The following is a 14,857-nucleotide window of genomic DNA, read 5'->3' as shown; positions in this document are numbered from 1 at the left end:
CATTTGTCAGACGAATCTGTGATGATGAATTAAGTCCGCTAAGGACTTTTATTTTATTATTTAGGACTCAATACAAACAGTGAATATAAGAAATACAACTGAAATGAAGAAAGAGGCGCAAATAAGGTATTTTGTTGAATTCCTCAAGCTAAGACGTCATCCAGGCTTTATTATATATATATATATATATATATATATATATATATATATATATATATATATATATATATATATATATATAATACAAAATAAAATAAAATAAAAAGCCTTGATAGACACAAAATAATTAAAAGGGGCTGTCTGGAAAAGGGTGAATCTGAGTTTTAAACTTTTTCTCATGAATATGATATGTCCATAGTAACATAAATTATAATATAATCTGTCATCTTGTTCTCATTTGAATAGGGACATACTTTTGTTATTTTATATTGCTTTATACAAAAAAAAAAAAATGAATACAAAGAGAAACGTTCATTCAAATGTAAAAAAACAAAAAACAAAAAGAAAATAATGAACAGTTGCCAGAGTACAATAAAATAAAATAATACAAAGCGGAAAATGTTGGCACTTCTGCAACAATACTTACAATATTACAGGTTCTATAGCATTTTGACCTTTACATTTGTACGAAACATTGCAATATTGTTTGGAATCATTTATAAAGTGAAAAAAAAAAAAATATGGTTTGGAGCCAGACCATTTTTCTTTTTTTTTCTTTTTTTTTATGTGAAGGTTTCCCATTAATATTAACAACTGTGTGAGATATGATTCATCTTTTTCTGTCCAATGGTCAGTGAAGTATATTATTAGGCTATGTCAATTCCACCCAATTGTAAAACAATATTTAATTTCTTCCTAATCAAGTTATTCATATCAATCCAAAATATTTTGTTTGTATGCAATGAAAAATATACGTGAAAAATGGCTTCCTTGCAATATTCAATTTAAAACGCTCCAGTACATGTTTTACTAGATATATTCTGTGCATTATTTTGAATGACACTTCTTTTATTTTGTTATTGACATCCTGTTATTATCCACTGTTCTCCAGGCTTTGCACCAACTCAAATCTCCAAACACAGAAGACTAGAAAAAATAAAAACCCAGCTGGAGGAAATATGATGCAATTTAACACACACACACACATATATATATATATATATATATATATATATATATATATATATATATATATATATATATATAGTTAATATATTTATTTGAAACTTTGTCTTGCAAAATGTTTGTATTACCTATAAATATTTTGTTTTTAATGTCAATAAGATTTGAAATAATGTGTCCATAACAATTACATAATACGTTTTATGTTTTAACCCTTGTGCGAACTTTGGGGCATTTTTGTCTTTTTCATTTTTCATTTTCGATCATTTTGATTGTGTTAATGCCAATGGTATTCATTTTTGCCAAAGGTGTGTATTTTTGGGGGGAATTTTTATATTTCAACCTCAGTTCCTATAATACATCTATATTACACTGTGTACACAAAATAGTTACACTCAGGACAAAAAGATCCCCATTGAAACCCATTAAAACTGCAATATTTGATCCCAGTGCCATTAAAGCATAAAATCATGAATTCTATGATATTATGCTTTCATTCCGGAGCCCTGGCTTCAAAATTTAAATTTTTTACATTTTCCACCAGATAGCACCATTTTTCTCATGTTTAGCCTATGGAGCAAATACATGCTTTTTTCCTATTTTCTGTTTGCTGTATTATAGAGCACTGCAGGCCAATTGAATAAATGATGCAGCTAAAGTTGTGTGGGTGTGTTGGTATGGATGTCAGAGTGTATTTTATATGTGTGTGTTGAGAAGTGTGTGTGAAAAAAACAACAGTTGCATTATGAAACAAACAGGCATTTAAAGGGTTGAAATCCTGAAAATGAATGCATATTTGGTAGTTATGATCAGGACTGATGTTGGTTAAAAAAATCTCAGTCAGTGACGCAGACATTTTTGTCCTCTAAGGTCCTGGGTGTGAGTTTGTGTGTGTGTGTGTGTGTGTGTGTGTGTGTGTGTGTGTGTGTGTGTGTGTGTGTGTGTGTGTGTGTTTTGTTTTTTTTTTCTTCATAAAAAACAACAGTGGCATTATATAAACAAGCTGTCATTTAAAGGGTTAAAATCCTGAAAATGAATGAATATTTGGTAGTCATGATCAGGACTGATGCTGGTTAAAAATAAATTAACTCATTAAAAGTGGAAAATAATATTAATATATAATATTATTATGGCAGTTTTTTGACGTGGACATTTATGTCCTCTAAGGACCTCTGAGTAACTTTTTTAAATTGACGTACAAGGGTTAAGGACGACATAAACGTTCGTTTTTACATACAGAGATTGAGGCATCCCATGCCAAAAGCAGAGTGAACACGGTGATTAAAATAACATGACAATATTCTAATGTTCAATGTTACAAAATGAACAAGTCAAGTGAAATCATCTGTTGAGTGCCTTTATCTGACGATGCATTTGGACTTTTATTTTGCACCGGAAGTGAGAGCTCGTGGGGCTACAGCTGTCTCGTTTTCTCGCCGTTCACATTTGCGTCTTTACTCAGGGAAACACAGTGTTGCTGGGCTCTTTCGTAGCAATAATACCTGACAAAAACTAATATCGTGTAAACCTGGGGCGGTACACACAGTAAAGCATCATGGCATTAAAGAGAATACAGAAGGTAAGACCTGTGTGTGTGTGTCAATGAGCAAAGTATTCGCTCTAGCCTGACGACGTTAGCCCATATTTTGTTAACCTGCTAACGTTGTTTATGTCCACTGTCGGGGTTATAACTAACACTTACGTAACTAATAACGCAATGTAGTTAGTACTACATTGGTTGTTTATGTTTTTCTTTGACAATCTTTTTCACGTTAAAACGTTTCGCAATAATGTTCTGATCTAAGTTAAATGTAGCATATGTGGGCTAACAAGTAATGTTTCTTAATGACGATTTATTCACTGTTTGTTGTTTACTAATGACAGTTAGGTTAAAAGATCAGTGTTTTACTTTACTATCAGTTATGCTGGCAAAAGCACAACATAAGCTGTCACTATCAGATTGACAATCGCCGCGCAGCAATGATGCACATATACATATAAAACACAATGAAGCAATCGAGTAGCTTTGTTTCATCAGGACGTGTATGAGCTGAAACGCTGTTTTATTTAATAATATGCCTACTATATAGGGTATTTCCTTCCGAGATAATACACGGTGTTCGAGAAGGCCCAGATCTAAACAAAGACACCAGACCTGCTCTCTCGAGCTTCAGTAGCAGCTACACTAAACGAGGCAAATCTCTGGATGGATTCGGCCACTTTTGTGCTCTTTGTTAAACCTCTCAGCTGATGTGACATTTCGAGTGACTTTGGCTACCATTGATTTGGTGTCGTTTATACTGAACATGGTCATTAGGCGCAATTGTGTCTGTTGTGACACAAAGCAACACAACTTGATTCTCAGACGTTCCAGCATGACGCGATCACTTTGTCATTTTGACAGTTTCTCTTTCACAACAGCGTGATGAGTTAATTAAGTATTTAACCATATTGTTCAAAGGCCTTCCAACCTTGCCTAATGCGGAAAGATATGTTGCATGTAATCATTATTTTATTAAAAAAGTAAGTTGTGTTTAGATGTAGCCTAAAGTTGTAGGCTATCATTGCAATAGATAAAAATGCATGGATGTAATTGCATAAAAAAATAAAAATAAAATAAAAAATAAAAATCACACTAAGTGGTGTTTATTTTAAAGAAAGGTACTACGGGCACCCTTTTCACTGTGCAAAAGTCTTAGGCACATAAGATGTTTCACAAAAGCATTTGTCTTAAGATGGTTTTTTATATCTTCATCTTTAGTGTGTCAATAGGAGATATAAATGTTAGACTCCCAAACATTAATTTTGTAAATAGAAAAGATTGGAATAGAAGAACAGGGAGCCCTGCAACAGATGTCATGGCCCCCCACAAAGCCCCCCACTGAACATCGTGTCTGTCTGTCAGATTACATAAAGAGATAGAAACAATTGAGACAGCCTAAATAGATAGAAGAACTGTGGCAAATTCTCCAAGAAGCTTGGAACATCATATCTGCCAACAACCAAGAAAAACTGTGTCCAGGTGTACCTAGGAGAATTGGTGCTGTTTTAAAGGCAAAGGTGGCCACACCGAATATTGATTTATCTTTTTTATGTTTACTGGACTTTGTATGATGTTAACTGATAAATGAAAACGATTTATGGCATTATTTTTTAAGACATTATGCAACATTTTTCACAAGTGCCTAAAACTTTTGCACAGTACTGTATATGTATTCCATAATTCTTTTTGTATTTCAGGAGCTTCAAGACTTGCAGAGGGACCCTCCTGCACAGTGCTCTGCGGGACCTGTTGGGGATGACTGTAAGTTTCAGTCAAAATGGGCTTTTTTGTGTGAAAACAGATAACATCTGACTCATCTACACATTTCCATATCCCTCTTCTTTTTGTTTGTTTTTAGTGTTTCACTGGCAGGCAACTATAATGGGACCTGTAAGTATTCACCTCATTAGTCTTGACTGAAAAATAATTTGGAATGCTATTGTTTTGAAGTAAGTTTCAGGAATAATGTGAAGGATTGGACCACGGTGGGGAACTTTTTTTGCCCACCTGCCACAGTGGCTTGTGAATTCCTAATTTTACCAGCCACTTAGATTTTCTACCAGCCTAATTGTATTAGATCCTATTCAATTACTGTATATGGTGAACTTTGGGTATTGTTTTGCACTGTGAACATCTAGAAAGTTAAAACTCTTAATACACTCTCACTAGTTTATGTAATTTGCCTACTGAGAATCTTTAACAGTGTATGTGCATCTACCACAGCAGATTGGTCTTGAAAATTCCCACCACTGTCTTTTTTTTACCACATCTCATATTCTGTATTGTGTTTAATAGAATTCTGTGGTGGAAATTATGGATATATATATATATGTATAGGGAAATAACACCGCTCTCACGGCCGAAGCTACAGAGGTTAGTTCACTCTTCATCTCAGTAGCGGATGTAACCTGATCCTTCCGATGGGTGAATATCCGTAAAGCCGCGGGTCCAGATGGCATTCCGGGCCACGTCGTCATAGCGTGCGCAAACCAACTGGCTGGTGTTTTTACGGACATTTTCAACCTTTCCCTCTCTTTATCTGTAGTCCCCACATGCTTTAAAACATCCACCATTGTGCCTGCACCAAAGCAATCCAAAATCACTTGCTTAAATGACTGGTGTCCTTTTGCTCTGACCCCCATCATCAGCAAATGCTTTGAGAGACTAATCAGAGATTACATCTGCTCTGTGCTGCCTCCATCACTGGACCCATTGCAGTTTGCTTACCGCAACAACTGCTCCACTGATGATGCCATTGCATCTACAATACACACTGCTCTCTCCCACCTGGAAAAAAGAACACTTATGTGAGAATGCTGTTTGTAGACTACAGCTCAGCATTCAACACCATAGTGCCCTCCAAGCTTGATGAGAAACTCCGGGCTCTGGGTTTAAACAGCTCGCTGTGCAGCTGGATCCTGGACTTCCTGTCAAGCAGACACCAGGTGGATAGAATGGGCAGCAACATCTCCTCATCACTGACCCTCAATACTGGAGCCCCGCAGGGCTGTGTTCTTAGCCCACTCCTGTATTCCCTGTACACACGTGACTGTGTGGCAACACATAGCTCCAATGCCATCCTTAAGTTTGCTGATGATACGACGGTGGTAGGTCTGATCACTGACAATGATGATACAGCCTACAGAGAGGAGGTGCACACTCTGACACACTGGTGTCAGGAGCACAACCTCTCCCTCAACGTCAGTAAGACAAAGGAGCTTGTGGTGGACTTCAGGAGACGAGAAAGAGATCACAGCCCCATCACCATCAATGGAGCACCGGTGGCTAGAGTCAGCAGCTTCAAGTTCCTGGGTGTCCACATCACAGAGGAACTCACATGGTCCATCCACACTGAAGTCGTTGTGAAGAAGGCTCATCAGCGCCTCTTCTTCCTGAGATGGCTGAGAAAGTTTGGAATGAACCACCACATCCTCACACGGTTCTACACCAGCACTGTAGAGAGCATCCTGACTGGCTGCATCTCCGCCTGGTACGGCAATAGCACCGCCCACAACCGCAAAGCACTGCAAAGGGTGGTGCGAACTGTAGACACATCATCGGAGGTGAGCTTCCCTCCCTCCAGGACATATATACCAGGCGGTGTGTGAAAAAAGCTCGGAGGATCATCAGAGACTCCAGCCACCCGAGCCATGGGCTGTTCTCACTGCTACCATCAGGTAGGCGGTATCGCAGCATCAGGACCCGCACCAGCCGACTTCATGACAGCTTCTTCCCCCAAGCAATCAGACTTTTGAACTGTTGATCTCTCACGATCAATATACATCAGCACTGCACTTTATTAATCTTATTATCTCACACTGGACTGTCTTCAGTTATATTCTGTTTTAACAACACACTGGCAACTGACTATCGACCGACAGCCTGAATGTCAAAACAGTATAATACAACCTACTGTACATTTTATATATACTATATATACTATTTTTTTTATTGTATAATGTGTATTCTATATTGTGTGTATTGTATGCTGTACATTGTATGTTATTATTTGTATATTGTGTTGTGTGTAATTATGTGTATATTAGATTTTAAATTGTGTTGTGTAAATTTGATGTTTATTGTAGATTGGTAAATGTCTCATCACTGTCATGACTGCGGTGTTGCTCGGAACTGCACCCAAGAATTTCACACACTATTGCACTTGTGTATATGGTTGTGTGACAATAATAGTGATTTGATTTTGATTTTGATTTTATATATATATATATATATATATATATATATATATATATATATATATATATATATGAGATAAAATAGCTGACTCCTTTGTCTTGCTAAGGCTAATTTCATATCTTGAAGACATAAATTCTCATACTTTTGTTTTGTTGCATAATTTGAAAAAATTGGCTCGATTTGAAATGACGCACAATAAAAATATTCTACTCGCATGTGATATTTACCTTGATTTATTTTATTTTTTTCTTTCTTTTTCTTCAAGCATCACTTGTCTCATACTTCATCTCAAGCATGCGCTTCACTGACACTTTTGTTGACTTGGTTAACAAGTACTCTAGCTTCAAAAAAAAAAAACTTTAATAAAACTTTAATTGTTTGGTGTGGTGGAAATCACCACAACTGGCACAGTTGTAATTCTTAAAAAATAAAATAAATAAAAAATGATAGAAATTATTTTCACCCAATAAATATTAAGTTGAGGGAATTTCTGTGCTCAAACAACTTCTGTTACTTCAGGTGTCTGGAGGCAAAAATGTATCAAAATTCACAAAAGTTGCTGTCTGCACACTAAATAACAGAGTGAAAAAAGTTCTAGCAAAAATTATGATTATCCACCTTTTTCACAGGCAGCGAAATTACCCATAATGCTTAGCGCGTTCTTCCAATACGGGTGCAACAGACTTCCGCTTCGCAACTTATTCCCATTACCAAGCACTATAATATCACTAACAACAGTCAAAAACAGAAGAACAGTCTGTGTTTACTTAACGTAAATCACTTTCTTACTAATGTCTGCGTATGGACATAAGGTTTTGACGGCAATCCAGAATAGATGAGAACACAATCACACACACATTTGCATGGTAAAGTTACTGGACTCTAGTGCTCTCTGCACGCGCCCTGTACGTGTGTGTGAGAGAGACAGACATACAGCATGCAGAGAGAGAGAGAGAATCCACAAATTTGATGCGCTAGATTTCATTGCGTTTCTTGTTGAGCACTTCAGTATGAAAACAGCCAAATCCCGGACATTTAGGGAATCTAGAAATCAGACCGGATGCTTTATTAAGGTTAAAAAAAGAGGACATGTCCGTGAAAAGAAGGTGTATGGTCATCAAAGGTTCCATTTGAAAAATCTTCCAATTTATGGCATTTTTTCTGCATAACAAGTGCCGCATTCTCACGCACTCTGCCGACAATAACTCCGTCTCTCCCTCATACCCATACACTCACAGCGCGACTTGAGATACGAACCTCGTAAAGATGATGATAAAAAACAACAACAAGGAGCTTGGTTTAAATGTTTTTCATCTTTGTTATCTTCCAAAATGACGGACATCATTTGGAATTATCTGTCAATGTTTTAAAAAATAGGCAAGTATGGCGTCCTGGGTAGCTCAGTGGTAAAGACGCTGGCTACCACCCCTGGAGTTCGCTAGTTCGAACCCTAGGGCATGCTGAGTGACTCCAGCCAGGTCTCCTAAGCAACTAAATTGGCCCGGTTGCTAGGGAGGGTAGAGTCACATGGGGAAATCTCCTCGTGATTGCTATAATGTGGTTCGTTCTCGTTGGGGGCGTGGTGAGTTGAGCGTGGATACCGCGGTGGATGGTGTGAAGCCTCCACACACGCTATATCTCCGTGACAATGCGCTCAACAAGCCACGTGATAAGATGCGCAGGTTGACGGTCTCAGACCCGGAGGCAGCTGGGATTGAGGCAACCACGAGGACTTAAAGCACATTGGGAATTGGGCATTCCAAATTGTGTGAAAAAGGGGAAAAAAAGGTGGATATTTGTAATTATTTTAAACTTGCATAGTGGAAAAAGCGCAGTGAGTTTAAAAAAAAAAGCTCTCAAGCAAATGTTTTCACCCCCTGGAAGCACTGATAAAAAGCTATGGGCTGAAACATTTGCCTGATTGTCATTCAGTTTGCGGACAGCAACTCTTGTGTTTTTTGATATACCCAATAAATATTGAAATGATTTACTGGTATGTTTAATTTGCTCTCTTGTTTAGATTATCATAGTTTTCAACATGTAATAATTTGTAATTTTTATAATGGAGTTTCATAGGTTAATAATAAAAGTCTGTGTCTGGGGAAAAGTTAAAACAATAAAACCTATACTTAAACAAAATTTTAAAAATACCAAAAAATGTATTATGATGGCCTGGAAAAAAGTTTTAATGTGGTGATCATATAACAAATAGAAAAAAAGTTTTGATAAAAATCAACGCTTGGGACATTACAACAGCAGAAGTTAAAGAAACACCCATATTTAAAACAATTATTTTTTTATAAAATTGAACCAACACACAAAGACCAAGCACAGTACTCTTGTGTTATTGTTTTGTATCAATTGTATTACTTTAAAGGTGCACTCAGTAACTTTTTGCTCATGTCATCTTGGACTTACAGTGACGCCTATTGGTGTGGATGCAGCATCATTGGAAATCAATAGTTTTCAGTTACAGATGCCATTGTAGAAATTCACTATTCACAATCAGCCATGATTAATTTAATCCAAGAGTGAAAGGGTCCAACAACAAGACGGTAACTGAGAGTAAGCAAGTATACTATTCAGCTGGTCATGTGATTCTAAAATGGCAGCCCCCTTGAAGGTGCCCCTGCCCCATGTAGAATTAAACAGCTTTTATAAGATTACTGATATGAGACTTATGAATTTCATGTGAGTGGTCATTATTTTATACATATGTTTCAAAATTACAATTTATTTCTTTAGGAGTAAAACATTTTAAATGAGGAAATAAATTACTGAGTGCACCTGTAATTGTGCATCGTTTGTTCTAAGCAACAACATTTCTTGTGAAGCTCAATCTGAGACATCATAAAGGTTGTCCTACACAGTGGTTGGCAAATAAAATAATGACCTGCCACTGTGCAAAAAAAGTACTCTCCTTTGGTTGGTCATGGGTGCTAATTTTACACCCTAAATGCAACTTGTCTTTTCAGTTTTGATTATAACTGAAGTCGTTTTCTTCCATTTATAGAGTGACAGCCCATACCAAGGAGGGGTCTTCTTTCTCACAATTCACTTTCCTACAGACTATCCCTTCAAGCCACCAAAGGTAATCAAGTTACATCCAACCCCCATTTATTTACTGTGTTTTATCATAATGGCATTTTGACACTCTTCTCCTTGTAACAGGTAGCATTTACGACAAAAATCTACCATCCAAACATTAACAGTAATGGAAGTATTTGTCTGGACATCCTGAGGTCACAATGGTCTCCAGCACTAACAGTTTCAAAAGGTACACTGATGTTACTAGTTGGTGCTTCTTTATAGTTTGGTTCTTTCTTATAGTACCAGGGCCTTCATGATTGTGATCATTGTTTTAATCTCTTTTTCAGTTCTATTGTCCATATGTTCTTTGCTTTGTGATCCAAATCCTGATGACCCCTTAGTCCCAGACATAGCACACATCTACAAATCAGACAAAGAAAAGTAAGTATATAGATAAAAAGCGATGCTTGATTGGTGTATTTCATTTTCTGTCTTTCTTTATCCTTTTAGTGTTTAAAGGAATATTCCAGGTTTAATACAAGTTAAGCTCAACCGACAGCATTTGTGGCATAATGCTGAATACCACAAAATTAATTTCGACTTGTCCCTCCTTTTCTTTAAAAAAGCAAATATCGAGGTTTCAGTGAGGCACTTGCAACTCAGAATGTAAATATTTCATTAGCTTGACATGCCAATCTAAACAAACTAGACTGTTAATAAACTCTTTAATGAAATAAATGTATTTTTCTCCCCAGGTACAACAGACTAGCAAGAGAATGGACCCAAAAGTATGCAATGTGAAGACTTAACAGACATTTTTTTAAGTCACAAATCACTGTAAATTCTAGCATTGAAAAAGTAAGATTAGGTTATATTAAACGCATTGTACTGTTAACATTTACCATCTGAAATGACCAATAATAATAGATGAACTAGTATTTTGAAGGGGACTGTGCGCTGCAAAATGTGACATTTAAGCTTTTTATTGGTTTTGTGCATTTTTGGTCATCCCCGCAGTGGTGTTGGGCACTTTGTTTTCTTGTTTCATAAATCCTATTTAAGATTGGCATGATGTTATACAGCTGTGGTTACCCTACAAGAGGGCAGTTAAGAAATTGAAAACAGTTTTATTGTATCTCTCATTTAACTGATTACATTTTTCTTTTAGATATTTTTATTGTATAGTTAAGAGCAACTATACTGGATCTATTTTTTTCTTTTTAATTTTGCATTAAAATTTGTTTAAAATTTGCAGCTGTGTTTTTGTTTGCATTCTTTCATATTTGTACACAACAGTAGTATTGTTTTATTTGAAGCATTTAGTTGTGAAGACTTGATCAGAACTGACCTTCTGCAGAAATTACCGTGACTGCAATGGTAAGTACACAAAGGCTCTATTTCCACTAGTTCCAGTGGATTGTTGCAATATTCAAACAATGTCTTCATCATGATTTAAGGTCACAAAGAAAATATTTAATCTCAAAATATTCACATATTTCCAAATATTTTGTAAATGTTTCAACGTTTGGCAAAAACTGTTACCGAGAATGGATTTATCTGAATGTCCGTAGACAACATTGCTGCTGTGCCCGCCCTTAAAGGGATAGTTTACCGAAAAATGAAAATTCTCTCATCATTTACTCACCCTCATGCTATCCCAGATGTGTGTTGAGTTTCTTCAGCAAAACACAAACAGATTTTTAGAAGAATATCTCAGCTCTGTAAGTCCTTACAATGCAGGTGAATGAGGATCAGATGGTTGTAACTTCAAAAATCACACAAAGGAAACATAAAAGTAATACATATTTGAGAAACAGATCAAAATTTAAGTCCTGTTTTACTAAAAATCTCCACTTTCACTTTCAGATATGAAACTAAACAGGCACCACATGTAACTTTTAGAGGTAAAAGTGAAAGTGGAGATTTAGAGTAAAAAAAACGTACTTACATTTTTATCTGATTCTCACCCAGACCTATTATATCGCTTCTGAAGATATGGATTTAAACCACTGGAGACTGATGGATTACTTTTATATTTCCTTTATGGGATTTTTGGAGCTACACAGGTCTGATCATCATTCACTTGTATTGTATGGACCGACAGAGCTGAAATATTCTTCTAAATATCTTTGTGTTTTTCTGAAGAAAGAAAGTAATTCGCATCTGGGATGGCATGAGGATGTGTAAATAATGAGAGAATTTTCATTTTTGAGTGAACTATCCCTTTAACCATAGCATGGGTGGGTCAAAAATGATCCAGCCGCTACATTTTAAGAGATGATTTTTACATAAAGTGGTCTAAAGTGGATATAGGTAGTTTTATATAGAATCTGCATCTGGATTTCATCTTGGTCTTTTTTTACCCACACATGTATTTAAGGGAGGTGAAGTGACATATGCGTTCTAGGGTTAATAATCAAAGATCTTAATTTATTCTGTTGCTTCCAGAAGGAAAACACTTATTGAATTGTACTTTATATTTTTGTGTGCTTTCCAGACCCTTGGAAAAAAATAAAAAAACCTTGCTGATTTTTGGAAGGGTAAATCAGATGCTAATTTCTGTATCCCCATCAGTATTCACATCAACATATAGCTATTAATTTGTTTGCCTGTATGTAAACAGCTGATACCATAATTATCACAACATTCCCAGGAGAATTTTAGTAATTTTCAAAATGGCCCAGTACACAAAACATATCATTATGTAAAATGTTTTCCTTCTCTGTTTATATTCAGTACTGATAGTTTTTATCTGTGTTCTCATTAGTCACACAATTACTGAATATTCAGCAGTGTAAACAAACTTTTATCATCTGTACACTCCCAAAAAAAAAAAAAAAAAAAAAAAATATATATATATATATATATATATATATATATATATATATATATATTAGCCTTTTTACAGATTTACACATTTAAACTTAACAATATTTCATTGAATTGAATTAAGTACCATTTGTTAAAACTATTAATAAAACTTGTTAAATAATACTTAACTCAGTATTCAAATATATTCAAGTTTTATTTATTTATTTTTTCAAGATTACTCAATTACATATATTTAAGTTGTGTTAAATTAATTTAGTTAAAGATTACTCAATTAAATATATTCAAAAATGATGCATTGAATTTTCGTAAAAGATTACTCAGTTCAATTTGATGGAATGTTATGAAATTTAAATGTGTAAATCTTAAAAAATGGGCACACAAAAAACCCTGTTTTTTTTTAAACCTTTTTTTTTTAATTATTCAATTAAAAGTTTTTAAAAATTATTCAAATTAAGTAGTAGTTATTACAAATAAGCTGCTATGAGCCCATGTTTACCTAATTAAAAAGAAATAAAAGGAAACAAACGCTTGATGCATTTGATTTATTTTCTTTTTTCAATTTATTTGCATATCACACAAACACAGAACAGTAAAGCATTGCAGTGGGGAAATACAGAGAGATAAAATTACTATAAAATAAATACAAACTCAAAAAGAAAAACATTGTTATAATACTTTCGAAATGTGTCATTCTTGCTATTATTTAAGAGATTTTATAACATGGCACATTTCATCTTCTGAAAGACTTCAGATCTGGACAAAGCATCAAGACATTTGTTCTGACCCTTTTTATGAGTTGTCACACTAGTGACGCGTCTGCCAGCCGTGCGTCGTGACGTCACACGCAGCGTGTCTCTCGGGGACGCGCTTCAGTGTGTGTGTGTGTGTGTGTGTGTGTGTGTGTGTGTGCGGGGCGGAAACAAACAGCGAAGCGTTCGCAGAACTGCGTGTTCCCGTGCGACCCCACGAGTGGAAATGACTAACTCCGCCGGAATATCGAGTCGATCTTTGTACCGTACCCGTTCCGTATCTACCATCTCGTATCAATTACCGAGGGAGGAGTGTAAACATCTGTAAAGTGAGGAAGTGGGATGTGGTTTTCTGTGATGTGAAAAGCCTGTTACGTGGTTGCGCGCGTGGGCGCCGTGACTGATGGCACGCGATCGGTCGGTCATACACATCAGTATCGCAGTACTGGATGACGCGTTGAGGGTGTGAGATCAATATGTGAATGTGTATGCAAATAGAAGTTTTGTGAAATAAAGAGCCAGTGCATTGAATTCATCTGCATCAGATAATGGACTCATCTGTGGCGCTGGTAATAACGCGGGGCTCGTGTTTTCCGGAGGACGCGGGGAAGAGCGCGCAGAGCGCTCACCTGAACGGCTGCGTGCCGCTCTCTCATCAGGTGGCCGGACACAAGTATGGCGTGGACAAAGTGGGTCAGTATACATATGTTGTCATTCCTTTTGGGTTGAACCATACTCCTGTTGTGTTATAGGGGAGACGGTGGCCATGAATATTTCTCAGGTTAGGTTTATCAAGTTAATTCTTGTGTAGGTACATGCTTTATAAAGGATTGGCTACAAAATAAATATATATATATATATATATATATATATTCTCTTCCCTTGTCCAGGAAATCTGGGAACCTGCCATTAAATAGCATATTACTGGCATCTCAGCAAAATGTAAACAGCAACACAAATATGATGCAAACAGATCCTGAAACTGCAAAATGTAAAAGGTGAAACTACAGAAGTTAGTAGTAGTTAATGAATTGTGTAAATGCTTTGTCTTTGTTACAAAAAAAAAAAAAAAAGTGAGAAGACATTTCTTTACTTGATTAGACTTTTACTAAATGGGGTGAGTTGTCACAATGGGAACCTGCCATTCAACAGTCTATCACAGGCTTTTCAGCAAAAAAAAAACAAAAAAAACTTTTAACCCGTTTCAGTTCTTTGGGTAACAGTAAAATAATGTATTTGGCCTACAGAAGTTATAATAAAATGCATTGTATAAAATTACAACATATAGGCAAAAACATATGCCACCTTGCCCTGACCGGACATTTATATAAAAATTTAAAAAAAATACCTTGTCCTGAGAACACGGTTCAACCGTAACGTGTGT

The 14,857-nt window shown here is 35.9% G+C and overlaps 2 protein-coding genes across 4 annotated transcripts in view; both read left to right on the top strand.

The window, feature by feature from the left end:
- The first annotated feature begins 2,524 nt into the window (after window positions 1-2,524).
- On the top strand, window positions 2,525-11,144 carry ube2d1b (ubiquitin-conjugating enzyme E2D 1b). Its single transcript, XM_051673785.1, has 7 exons — window positions 2,525-2,701; window positions 4,363-4,426; window positions 4,524-4,555; window positions 9,876-9,953; window positions 10,034-10,139; window positions 10,240-10,333; window positions 10,648-11,144. Exons 1-7 carry the CDS (start codon window positions 2,678-2,680, stop codon window positions 10,691-10,693), a joined length of 444 nt encoding a protein of 147 aa, XP_051529745.1. The 5' UTR covers window positions 2,525-2,677; the 3' UTR covers window positions 10,694-11,144.
- Window positions 11,145-13,584: 2,440 nt separating this feature from the next.
- LOC127426752 (inositol polyphosphate multikinase-like) overlaps window positions 13,585-14,857 on the top strand; it is an 82,505-nt gene continuing 81,232 nt past the window's right edge. For 2 of the 3 annotated variants that reach the window (XM_051673767.1, XM_051673764.1), the window contains exon 1: window positions 13,586-14,166. In XM_051673767.1, the coding sequence (XP_051529727.1) occupies window positions 14,022-14,166 (145 nt within the window). In that variant the 5' untranslated portion in view covers window positions 13,586-14,021. Of the gene's footprint in view, window positions 14,167-14,857 lie in introns of all 3 variants that reach the window. The other variant, XM_051673765.1, reaches the window with a different exon arrangement.

Source organism: Myxocyprinus asiaticus, chromosome 36 (genome assembly GCF_019703515.2).
Source record: "Myxocyprinus asiaticus isolate MX2 ecotype Aquarium Trade chromosome 36, UBuf_Myxa_2, whole genome shotgun sequence".
NCBI classification, from domain to species: Eukaryota; Metazoa; Chordata; class Actinopteri; order Cypriniformes; family Catostomidae; genus Myxocyprinus; species Myxocyprinus asiaticus.
Note: the sequence above shows the minus strand (reverse complement) of the source record. Positions and strands in the feature narration are given on the sequence as shown.